This window comes from Theobroma cacao, chromosome 4 (assembly GCF_000208745.1).
Source record: "Theobroma cacao cultivar B97-61/B2 chromosome 4, Criollo_cocoa_genome_V2, whole genome shotgun sequence".
In the NCBI taxonomy this organism is placed as follows: domain Eukaryota; kingdom Viridiplantae; phylum Streptophyta; class Magnoliopsida; order Malvales; family Malvaceae; genus Theobroma; species Theobroma cacao.
This window is the reverse complement of record NC_030853.1, coordinates 7,909,642-7,922,948: the sequence shown is the minus strand read 5'-3', so window position 1 is coordinate 7,922,948 and position 13,307 is coordinate 7,909,642. Positions and strand designations below refer to the sequence as shown.

Sequence of the window (13,307 nt, the reverse complement as noted above, 5' to 3'; positions counted from 1 at the left end):
TAACAAATCATGTCAAACACATGAATCAAGAAAAAGTGGAGACCTTCTCAATCCACAAACATAATGCTTACATTCAAGAATATTTTAATCATCCACAATCATTCTCAATCACGTATATAAAATTCTTATACTCACACTAGCCTTAAGGCCAGAGTAATAGAGTGGACTATAATCATAAATAGGCTTGTCCCCCCTTGCTGAAAACTAATAAATAATAGCATATTTGCATATAAATGTAGTTTTGAAAAGCAATTTTCAAAACATTTTCACATCCATAAATACATTTGTAGAGTAAAGATTTATGGGAAATCATGCTCATCAATAAACCCTAAATCATTGCAATCATGCTTTCAACTTTATATACTAAAATAGTTTCAAAAGTGGTGTATCCACTCACCTTGAAAGTGGATTTCTACCAAGTACGCGAAAGCGTACTCTAACAAACTTTTTGGATTTTCAACGGTTCCTAAATACCCAAATAAATATTTTAGTTAATGCTTGGTCTAGGAATCACATAATAATTGTTCTATGCTAGTTTGAACTATTTGGATTCGCCTAAACTTATTTTTTAGACTAAATCTATTACTCATCGAAATACTCATTTGTACAAACCCATAAAATCAATGTTCTTACCTTAAGTGAGCTAGCAAGTAAAAAATCCACCAAAATCCTCTAGTTCATAGATATCAATAATTCCGGAACAATAAACCATATTTTTAGAATAAAAAATCCAAGATTCAAAGATTCAAAGTTGAAAAAATCTTATTTTTCATTTAAAACCTAAAACCAAGCTCAAATCTTTCAAAATTGTGATTTTAAGCAAAAATGGATTGAACAAGCTTAAGAGTTAAGGTTTTACCTTGAAAATGTGGTTGAAGGTCGCGAACCCTCAGAAAATGTGGCATAATTATAAGCTAGGGTGTGAAAATATGTTTTTATCCATTTTATTTTTTTAAAATCGACGAAATGTATCGATACATTGGTCCATATATCATTATATTTGGTTCTGAAAAAATTATATCAATATATGATGAGCATGTATCAATACATTTAAAATGGAATTCAATTTTTGAAACAAATTATTTAAAAAACTACCCAGCTTACTTACATTAAATACAATTTAAGTAAATGTCCTCATTTTACTTCTTTCCTTTTTACTCTCCATTTTCTTAAAATATTTAATGCAAATAAGCAAACACCCTCCATTTAGATTAAATAAAAATCTAAAAGAATCAAAATCTAAATTTTGGTTCCAAGAACAAAATTTATAAACCGTTAAATATTTTAAACTCGATAATATAAATTTAAATGATTAATTTTATAAAATTTCTATTATTCTCTTTATTAATTCTTTCCCTATAATTAATATTTTTTTATTTTTGTTTATTAATGATTATTTAAGCTTTTCTTAACTTGTTTGATAGGTAAACAGGTTGCAATTTTTTTTATTGATCAATGGCCCAAATAAAAGTCTCTAAATCTAATGGCTATTATTTATAGCCTTACAATAAGGTTAACCTTATAGTAGAATTTGCTATTGTGAGCTACTTTTTAGGTATGCTTTAGATTTCCTTTATAAGCTTATCATACTTATCATGGTTGATAAATTAGACTAGAGGGTTAATGCACTATGAAGAAAACAAATTTAATTATTAATATTTTTTCATGATTTATTCTTAATTTTTGTGTCAATAGATTATCATTAATATTAAGTTTATTATGTAAGATTGAACTTTATTAATGAGTAAAGATATTCATGGGTCAAGTCGACTTCCTTTTTAAAAGTCAAACTCAAGCTCAACCTTGTTTGTCCAATTACTTGATATTTTATTATTAAAATAATAAAATATTTTTTTATATTAATATTTTATTTTAAATATATTTCAAAGTAAAATAAAATAAAAATATGTTATGTAGTAATATAATAATTCAATCAACTAGTCAACTTCAGCTTAGACTTAAAATTCAATGTCCAAACTCGACCTGAAGTAGACATAGGCGAGTAGGTTAGTTATTAGACACCTCAATTATTGTGTTTATTTTTTTTTAATAAATTTGTAATGTTAATTGTTATTTAAAGTTTTATTTTTGCGTTAGATTAATTTAAGGATGTAAATGAGTAGATGTTATTTAGGTATCTGATCCGATAATATAAAGTTTAGGCACTTTATAATAAGTTATGGGGCGAGTTAGAATAGAACTTTTAATACTCGATTCAAGTTCAGGTATTACCTTTAAAATATTTTAAACTCAAATTCGATTATATTAATATTAAAATATTATATATAATGTTACAAAGTTTTATAAATAGTGAGTTTCAAACCCTTGTCGCCTTTACCTTCAACACAATCTTTGTAATCTCTACCAACTTCACTTCTTGTAAACTAAAAAATTAATAATATAAATATAAAACATATTACAAGGAATATAATTATTATATATATATAAGTTTGCAAGGTTTTATGGTTAATAAAATAATATAACAATAAATTATACTTGTATTAAGTATAATAGGTATTTTTGTTTTCAAATATATAACATGTTGGGATGAGCCCTACAGCCAATTGGGATTGGTTAAGGCTTGATTCCAATCATGTAACAGTATCATTCATGTTGAATGATTAGAGGTTTTCCTTCATCAATAAGACATCAATTATAATGAGTTATAAGTCTAATTGGATGAAGTCCATAAGATTAAAATGCCTTGCAAGGAAACTGTAATGGGTTGCAGTTATGAGATTCCTATGCATTAAAACATAATCTCAAAATGTTCCTGGTTAATGTATCATTGAGACTAGACATCAATGATGCTTAGAGAATGATATATTCTATGTTCCTTACTTTGGAAGTAAGCAATCGATCTCATAGATTGAAGTATAGAGATATTTGGAACCAGAATATAGGTGCTTGTTTGGGAGAGCAAGTTAACTGAAAACGACCTGCCATGAGAAGTGCATTTGGTAATACACTCTAGTGTCTATGCAACATTTCTCATGTGTCAGTCGTGTAAATACTCCCTAGACTTGAGATACCAGATTGTCTTATATGTGAAGTGCTATATTTTGATTTCATTCCTACGGGTACCTAACCAAGGATGCCAAAATAGGATGCTTTTGGGTATAGTATGAAGCATGTGAAGGCAAATGAGTGGTTAAGATAAGAATCATCATCTCAAGTGTTTTAGAGGATATATCCTATTAGTTCTTGGTTTACATTAGCTTATTGAAGTCATTGGCCAAAGCAATATGGAGTTTATGAAAAAGGTTTCATAACTCTCTATAAAGCTAATGCTATAATTGCAGGAACAAATATGGAGGTAAAAAAGAGTAGACACTGTATCAAAGTCTTATCATCTCGGGGATATATGATGAGGGAATGAATTACATGATAGACTGTACACTAAAAGGTTGTCAAAGAACCTTTTGACTATCCTAATGATTGGGTGGCCATGATGCATTGCTAGATGTCAATCTTGGTCTATGGAATCGATTATAAATTAATTGATTGAAATTTATATTAATCAATTAAGTCATTAATCAATTCTATTGCCAACATGTTAGGAACCTAATGGGTCACACACAATGATTGCATTTGAATTAAATTGGGAGAGTGATGATTTAAGTTAGACTTAAATCACATGCTAGGTAATTAACTTCTATAAACTTAATTAAAAGAGTTTAATTAAGTTTTAGGTATAATTATAAATAGTTATAATTATGAGGCCTTGATTGCAAAATATAAAGAAAATTAATTTTGATTTTAATTTTCAAGGACTTAATTAAAAAAGTTTAATTAAGTAATGAGCCCAGTATTATAATGTGTTATAATATTGAGGGCTTAATTGTAAAATTGAAGTTTTTTTTACCCTAACTATATAAGTCACCTTTTAATTATTTTCAATATGAGAGTTTTTCACAATTGAAGAAAACGTAATTTTTGTCAAAAAAAGAGAAACGTTTTCTTTCTTTGCCACCACTCTTTTTGTGTGAAAGAGAAAATTGCTTATGAAGCAATTTTCGAAAAAGGTTTGGCTAAGATTGTGAAAAAAAAGAAAAGGACAATTGTTGTCCTCTTTGTTAGCACAAAGTATAGTTAAAAACTCATTTTGTTGAAGGTTCAAGTGCAATCGTGTGTACTTCCATTGGAGGCCAAGCACTTGATTGGCTAGGATTTTTGCTTCTTGTGGTGTTCGCGGGATTGCTTTGGAAAGTGTCATCGTGATTATGAAATTACATGACAAGGTAACTTTTTAAACAATAATTTATTTTGTACTTTTATGTGTTAAATATCACCAAAGTAATCCATGGGTGGAGGTATATTTTGTTGTTTAGTTATAAAGTTTTTAATTTTTTTTCCGTTGCGTATTTTGAGTATGCCATCCATAGTCAAACCCATCATAACATACATAAGATGCTTATGTATTAATATCAAGAAATATGTAAATACAAGATATATATTTTAAATGATATAAGTTACATGTTAATATTAATATATGATTATTAGATATCTTACATATTAATAAATTATGATTATTATATTTGTATAGTAATGTATTGGAATATAAAGTTTTATGTATAATTGTATAATTATGTATTTGTTATATATTTTTAATATAAATATATTTACTTTCTATTTTAATTAACATTACAAAATTATAATTTATAAAATTATTAGTGTTTTCATTTATACTTATGTCAATAGATTATATCAAAGTGTTGTTGTTGACTATTAGGTGATAATAACTATTAACATAAACATAACAAAGATAATAACTATAACTTATAACAAACTTTATTTATATAACTACACTTACTAACTTTATTAGTTATTATTTTTGTTTATATAATATATTGCTTATTAGCCATTATATATACAAACTTTGTATATATATATATATCATTATAATATATAATTTGTTATAAAATACATGCTAAATTAATATAAAATAATATGTTAATTTTATTACATAATATATATAGTTTTTATCTATTTGATATACTATATAAAATTAATGTATAACTTATACATATTGATTATAGGTAATTAATATAAATATCTATAAATATTATCTTATGCATATATAAAATATTATTTATCGTATTCATAATATATATAGTAAAGTTTATTATAAATATGGTTAATGTAAAATATTTTTTATTCGAGTTTCGAGTTTGGGTTATTTTTCAAATATTCATATATAAACAATTTGACTTGTATAATTGGGTATGTAAAGGATTCAGGTTGTTAAACGAGTATTCATATATTAATAGGGTTTAGCTTTGGATAGTATTTTGTAATTTTAGTCAATTTTTAATAAGGTTTAGATACTTGATATCTAAATAGTTTCCAATTTAAGAATTTAAAAAATAATGGGTATCTTACTCATTTATATCCTTAAGTTAGATCGAGTAAAATTTGAGATTCTCATTAAATTTCTACCAAATAAATAATTTTAGATAATTAATGAATATCAATAATCGATTTCAAGTAGATTATACATAGTAAAAATAGAATTTTAAAGATTTAAGATATATATTTTTTTTTTGGTTCTTAATGGAATATTATAGTGCATTGGATTTGTATTGTTTGAATGTTGTGGTTTAAAGCGGTGACAGCGGTTTGAACCGCAGTCAAAGAATAACCGAACCGAGATTATTGTGGGTCAGCGGTTCAACTATATTAATGTTCGGGTGCGCTTAAACCCTCAAAAACCTAAGGATCAATAAGGTCATCGCGTCGCCTTACTCTGCTTTGCGCCTCTTTTTGTCGGGTGCACATCTCCGAGTTATATACTGCTTTCTACCGTCAAATTGGCCTCCAAAGATCGTAGTTTCTTTACTCTGTACCCGCGCCAATGCTCCTCAAACCTTACCGAACCAGCTCAATCGACTGGAAACCTTCTCCAGTGGTTGCCCTTGCAACCAGCGCCGACGACTCCCAGGTTGCGGCCGCTCGTGAGGACGGCTCCCTCGAGATTTGGCTTGTGTCTCCTGGCTCTGTTGGATGGCACCATCAACTGGTACCCAGAGCTTTCTGCTTTCTTATATCATTGTTATTGTTATATATTGAACACAGTCTAGCCTGTTTTTTGCTTTTTTTTTTAAGCTTAATTTGTTGGTGACCTTGTGTAGACTATTCATGGGGATTCCACTCGTCGAGTTTCTTCGCTTGTGTGGTGTTGCGTTGGTTCAAAAGGTCTGTCTTCTGGCAGGTTGTTCTCCTCAAGCATCGATGGCTCAGTCTCAGAATGGGATCTTTTTGATTTGAAGCAGAAGGTGATTTTTCATTCTTTTTTCGTCCCTTTTTCCATTAATGGCACTCCCTGCCTTATTAACCGAGTGGTTTTAGCCAACAAGGCTTTAGTCAATGATTCCAACCTCCTCAACTTCAACGGATACTCAATTTTTTATGGATTTCTTATGATTTTATTGAATAATGAGAATAATGACCTGAGGGTCTCTCAGCTCATTTTCATCCAGAGGATTTAGTATAGGCCTAATTGTTTATGTTGGTCAATTTTTTAGATATTCTATGATCCAGTGAGAGTGATGTATTGTTGCATAGATTCTGTTGATAGAAACCATTTGAATGCTTTTCTTTATTTTGCTTTAACTTCTTTCTAACGTAGAAGAAGCTTTGAAGAGAAGTCATCTTTTATTCATTTTTTAATGTGTTAAGCAGATTGTGCTAGAGTCAATTGGGGTTTCAATCTGGCAGATGGCTGTGGCACCTGTAAATAGACTGCCAGCTCTTAAAGAGTCTAGGTCTCAGCATTTTGGAAATGGATATTTAAATGATAAATATGAATATGATGATAGTGATGATGATGAAAGCAGTGATAGTGAAGATGTTTCAGACTTGGAACAAGTTCATAAGAAACTAGTTATGGAGTATAGACCTGTAGCAGTTGCCTGTGATGATGGAGCTGTGCGGATATACACTATTTCTGATTCGGATCAGTTAATCTACCATAAATCATTGCCTCGGGTCAGTGGTGAGATATCTACACCTCAGTGTCAATTTTTTTCAGGTTATTGCTTTTAGTTATACTTAGAGCTTCTTGGTGCAAATATTATTTGCAGGACGCGTTCTAAGTGTGGCATGGAGCCACGACTCAACTAGGATATATTCAGGGAGTAGTGATGGGTAAGTTTGTCATCGAAGTGTATAGCATATGATACACGTTAGTCTATAGTGCGTGCTTTACAGAGCATTTGCACTTCTTTTTGCCCATTTAATATTGTATAGTGTAGTAACATCTGCACTAAACCATCATGCAGGTTGATAAGATGCTGGAATGCTGATTTGGGTCATGAAATTTTCAGAAGTACAGTTTCTCTTGGAGGTTTGGGCAGTGGGCCTGAGCTTTGCATATGGTCATTACTTTCTTTAAGGTACATGTGGAATCTTCTATGTCGACAGAGAGATGCCTGTGCATGCATGCGTGCACACCTAGATGCCTAATTTGGTGAAATGTTTGGTTGTTGTATTGTCAATGGTTAATGTGCTTATTTTTGCTGATGGAGTTAATGTTAAACTCAGGTGTGGAACTGTTATTAGTGCAGACAGCACTGGCTCTGTTCAGTTTTGGAATGGTGATAATGGAACTCTTCTCCAGGCACATTGTAATCATAAAGGTGATGTAAATGCCTTGGCAGCAGCTCCAAGTCAGAACAGGGTGTTCTCTGCTGGGTCTGATGGACAGGTATGCATTGCAGAGGGGTGCTGTGTTCACACTTTAGATCTAAGAAAGGCCAAAATATTAAAATAAACAAAGGAAAGAGAATTGTAGGTGTATTTTTTTCACTATAATGCGGCTGAAATTGTGTGCTTTGTTTAAATATAATCTAGTCCTCTGTTGCTAATGTCTACTCTGTTGCCACTTTTTGTAGGTTATTCTTTATAAGCTTTCTAATGAGACATCTGGTAATGACAAATCTTCTTCTGAAATGAAGAAATGGGTATATGTTGGTTATGTAAGAGCTCATACCCACGATGTCAGAGCCTTGACAATGGCAGTGCCTATTAGTTCGGAAGGTCTGTTCATGTTTGTTGATTCAATGTCTATTTGTTATTTTATTCATTTCATTAAAATTTAAAGTGGCATTTTTACCTTTTTAGCTAACCGATTTGTGCACTTATACTTCTTGATCTTAACATTTTTCTTTCTAATTTCTAGCATCTTTATTTGAAGAGGCAAAAGATGTGCAAGATGAAAATGGGAAAAAGGTAAAAAGAATACGACGTAGGGAGAAGAAGCCCCTTGATTTTAGTTACAGTAAATGGGCTCATTTTGGAGTTCCCATGCTTGTCTCTGCTGGTGATGATGCAAAGCTCTTTGCCTACTCTGCTAAGGAGTTTACTAAGTTCTCGCCACATGATGTTTGTCCTGCACCTCAGAGAGTTCCGGTACAACTGGTCGTTAATACAAGTTTCAATCAAACTTCTTTTCTCCTGGTCCAGGCTTCTTATTGGTTAGATATTCTCTGTGTTCGTGTTCCTGATGTGGGTTCTGGCCCCTATGGTGGTCTCGTTACCACTAATTTAGTTGCTCGGGTTAAGAGTAAGGCATGCCGAAAGATCATTTGCAGTGCAATGTCTAACTCAGGGGACCTTTTTGGTTATTCTGATCACATCAGACCCAGCCTATTTGTACTAAGTAGGCAAGATGGCCAAAGTACGTGGACCATCAGTAAAAGGCAACTTCCTCAGAAACTTCCATCCGCACATTCTATGATTTTTACCTCTGATGGGTTACGATTGCTGATAGCAGGCCATGATAGAAGGATCTATGTAAGTCTTCCCTCTTGGCTTTCTTGTATTATCCTTCTTGTAGTAACTATATTTGTGAATTTTTGCTCTAAATTACATATTTCATGATATATCTCACTTTAGGTGTGTGGAGTGAGTATTTCCATCCTCTGAAATAACTTGTAGGTTTATGAGGTCTTTCACCTATTTTATGATGGCTAGCTCAAGCACTTGATTTTGTACCTCAAACTGGAAAACTTTCATGTCTTAACCTCTGGAACATTGTGTTCCCTCTTCCAGCTTGAAAGTGCTGCTTACCTTCTACATATGATTAACTTATGTGCGACAGTTGTTAATTAACCTCAAGTAGCATCGTGTTACCTATTCTGGCTTGGAAAGTGCTGCATACCTTCTAGATATAATTAACTTATGTGTGAATGTTGTTACTTACTTACTCTTTGTGGTGTTACAGGTTGTGGATTTGGAGAGCTTAAAACTGCTGCATACCTTCATACCCTGTCGTGAGGAGCATGAGAAAGAAGAACCACCTAGTGAGCCTCCCATAACAAAATTGTTCACGAGTTGTGATGGCCAGTGGTTAGCTGCTATCAACTGCTTTGGAGATATATACATATTCAATCTTGAGATACAGAGGTAAGAAGTACATTTGGGACAATATTTAACTGATATTACTTAAAAGCTGTCTAGTTTACAGTGCAATTTCTAATTTCTAACTAAAATTAATACATGAGTGTGTATGCGAGATGGGAGAGGTTATTGGGAGAATGGTCAATCATTACTGTGTTTCTTTGATGTTTGGAGCAGGCAACACTGGTTTATATCAAGATTGGATGGTGCCTCTGTTACAGCTGGTGGCTTTCCTCCTCAGGACAACAATGTGCTTATTATCACAACATCTTCAAACCAGTTCTATATATTTGATGTTGAAGCTAGGCAATTGGGAGAATGGTCAATGCAGCATACTTTTGCTCTTCCCCGAAGATACCAAGAATTTCCTGGGGAGGTTATTGGCTTATCTTTCTCCCCCTCATCCTCCTCCCATCCATCAAAATCATCATCGCTTGTTGTTTATAGTACCAGGTGCTGTTCTTATCCTGTTCGTTTTACCATGCTGCAACAGTTTTAACATTAATTTTGTCATGCATATGTATACTTCTATATTCATTGGTGCTTTGTTTTTTTTATGTTTTATCCTGAGTTCCCAGCGATGTTTTTGCACTTAGCAGCTTAAAGAAACTGGTGGCATGCTGGTTTCTCCCATTATCTTTTCACCTTGCATGATTAATGTGCTATCATTTTGCTAATATGTTATCTTAAAACTGACAAGCTTACCTCCTACCTGACTTTTGGGGCACTAAGTTTTTTATTACTTCTAGTCTGTTTGGCTTTGCTTGGAGCTTTTGTAAAATGTGTTGTTCGAGTACAGTTTTTTAAAAAGTGCTGTAAAGAAAAGCCAAAATAGTGTTTCACAACTTAATGCAGAAGTGCTGTAAGATGCAAAAAATTATTTGATAGTATTTTAATTTATTTTGAATAAATAAAAGTAAAACACTTAAATTTATTAATCAAATCATAAGAGTTAGAATGAAAGAAAGAAATGAAATAAAATAATTTTGTATTAATAATAAATAGTACAATAAATTAAACCAATAGAAAAAAGTGGAACCAAATAAAAAAGATGAATATGAAAGAAATATATTTCTTCCTATAATTGTATGAATTATTGAAAGGTAAAGTGGGAAAATAAAAAAATTTCATTATATATTTGTTACTACATGGTAGTATTTTTTGAAGATGCTTTCTTTTGTAGCTTCGTGGAAAAGCTGGAATAGGCATCCTGGATGAGTTAAAAATTTTAAGATTTTGAGAACAGGGAGACATGGAGAAACATTCTTCATAGTCAATTGTGTGGCATAGAATAATTAATTTTTGTACCCTGGAAAAATTCCATTGCTGTCCTGAATTTATTTTCTTGAAGCATTTTTGGATTGCATTTGTCATAGTTAAATAAATATCTTTATGGTGCAGGGCAATGTGCTCAATTGACTTTGGGAAGCCAGTGGATCAAGATGAGGAAAGTGAGTTGGTAAATGGAGCCTTGTTGAAGTTCCAAGGTTCTCTCACAAATATGAAATGGAAACATTGGTTGAGAGATAGTCAAACAGAGTCTAAACATACTAGTAGAAAGAGTAATTTTGATTTAATTGTTTTCCGGGACCCTGTTTTATTTATTGGACACCTTTCAAAACATTCCATCTTGATCATAGACAAACCCTGGATGGAAGTGGTTAAAACTTTTGATGCTCCACCTGTTCAGAGACATATTTTTGGGACATAACTGCTTGTGGAAGAAGGTTTGTGGGAGAATTCAAAATGCAGCTTCCCCTCTATGAGTCCCACTTTAGTTTTATTTGAAATGGGGATGGTGGGGGGTTTTGGGATCAAAGGCAAAGCATGTTGTGTATTGTATTCCTCAATTTTTGTTAACGAGCTAAATTGATTTTCCTTCCATCTGTGATAGTTTTTTGAGCTGATTTAATTTGTCTTGTCTTGTCTAATGCTCACAAAATAGGCTTTTATTTGGTTCCAGCTGACACAAATGTTCTTGTGATGTACTTACTAGACAAGCCAGAAAGTTGAGAATACTGTTGGCAAATATTTGTTCTTGGAGAGGATTAGTAACTAATATTCTGTATAATCAACACATTTTACATAATAATTCATTCATTCTACAATAAAAGAGAAGCACATGCATGTCCATTGCTTCACTCAAAACATTTGAACCACCACTTTCCCCTCTCGGTTATAAGTTTCTCCACTCTTTGTGTATAATGGGGAGGGATTCTGCACGTGAGGGTACTAAATTGGTTTTAAGTTCCTAAATTAATGCACAAGCATTTGGTTAGATGCCTTTCTTGAATCTTTATATATGTTGCCTTTGGGAATTAAATATGGGGTATCACTTATAAAGGAAGAGATTTGATTGTTTGGAGATGAGTATGACTCTTATAGAAGAAGGGATTCTTACCTTGAATATAAAGGATGGACTTCTAGAGAAAGGGATTCCTATATCGAATGCAAAGGATTTGGCATGAAAGAGCAGGTCCTGTCCTTCCCTCTATTTGTTACATATGAATAGAAAAGCACCTTGAGACATATATAGATTTGTCTTTTACTTATTGAGTGCACATTTAATATGCCATTACGTTTGTTGGTTCAGAGCTTTTGTTCTTATTTGTTAATATAAATTGAAATAAGAAAAAAAAATTTAGGAGTTGGGTGAGATATGTGGGATTATTATTATTATTTATATAAATTATTAAAAAAATTATTTTAAGAAAATCATTAACAGAATATATAAAAAATTTTAGAAATTTTGAAGAGACCACAACCCTGTACCAAAACAGGATCCGCCCCTGCTCTTACCCTTTCTTTCTCTTTTACTTATTGAGTGCAGATTTAATATTTCGTTTTATTATTTAGTTAATATTTCATACCTCGCTTTTGTTTAAGGTACATAGTTTGATTATGATTTGTGGAAAAAAGTTTCCATTTAATTCCATTCTCTAAATGTCTTTTCTTTATTTCTACGCTCTCTCTCTCTCTGTTCCTTTTTTATTTTGTTAACATTAAATATTAAGTTTCTCTAATTTTTTTTAATATTTGTTATTCCTGTTTTAGTTTTCCGATTGTTCAGTTGGTTGTTATTGTCAAATAACAAGTTTTATTTATATTAATGACTGGGTTGCTCTTATTCTTTGTGTTGTTGTTGCACTTGGAGTGCTTTTGGTGATAAATTTAGATGTTAAAAGAAACTATTTAATTAAAGTTATTATACAATATTATTATCTAGTTAGACTATAATATCTTATTAGAATTATCTTATAATACTGTTAGTTAGTTAATTAGTTAGAATTAGACTATGAATAAGATTAACATTAGCCTTATATATATATAATTTAGGGTTTTCTTTGACTTATACAAAATATTCTCATCTTCTAACAAATATGTTTTGTAATTTTTATAATTTTATAATTTATACAAAGAAATATATGATAATATCTTTGAATAATACTCAACATTAAGAAAAGTCTTATATCCATGATATCTGTTGTAAGTCTCAATTATATGACTATTTTGAATTGAACCTTGATTTCTGTTTTCATCCCATTCATGATTTAGATAAAAAAAATAAGTATAATATATTTCTTTTTTAATGAAAATAGAATTGAAAATGAACCTATCAAACATTTGATGCATAATTTTATTAGAGTTTAATCGATATGTAACTCTCGAGTTTCAATTCTCGTAACATAGGGTGGGTGTTCTTCTAATAATATAAATAACCATATTTACATATACTATTAGGAAAACCATTCAAAATATACATCAAAGAGTTGGATCCAATCCAAGCATGAAATAACATTTGGAAAGCAAAGTTCGTAACTTGGATCTTCTGTAAAGCTAACATATTTTTTGTTTCTCAAGAGCATAACACTTTTTAGAAAAATTTTTAGGAAACAAATGAAAATAAA

At 31.2% G+C, this 13,307-nt stretch overlaps 1 protein-coding gene across 1 annotated transcript; it reads left to right on the top strand.

Annotated features, from left to right (window-relative positions):
• On the top strand, nucleotides 5,707-11,315 carry LOC18601299 (U3 small nucleolar RNA-associated protein 4). Its single transcript, XM_007032202.2, has 11 exons — nucleotides 5,707-6,019; nucleotides 6,132-6,275; nucleotides 6,682-6,994; nucleotides 7,083-7,146; nucleotides 7,281-7,394; nucleotides 7,543-7,705; nucleotides 7,893-8,037; nucleotides 8,180-8,793; nucleotides 9,224-9,405; nucleotides 9,577-9,852; nucleotides 10,801-11,315. The coding sequence occupies exons 1-11, from the start codon at nucleotides 5,855-5,857 to the stop codon at nucleotides 11,108-11,110; spliced, it is 2,490 nt and encodes an 829-aa protein (XP_007032264.2). The 5' UTR covers nucleotides 5,707-5,854; the 3' UTR covers nucleotides 11,111-11,315.

Bases quoted from the DNA above. Each gene is read 5' to 3' on its own strand.
- LOC18601299 (XM_007032202.2), top strand. From the start codon at position 5,855: ATGCTCCTCAAACCTTACCGAACCAGCTCAATCGACTGGAAACCTTCT. The intron at 7,147-7,280 runs GTAAGTTTGTCA...ACCATCATGCAG, and splicing joins TATTCAGGGAGTAGTGATGG to GTTGATAAGATGCTGGAATG. The intron at 8,038-8,179 runs GTCTGTTCATGT...TCTAATTTCTAG, and splicing joins AGTGCCTATTAGTTCGGAAG to CATCTTTATTTGAAGAGGCA.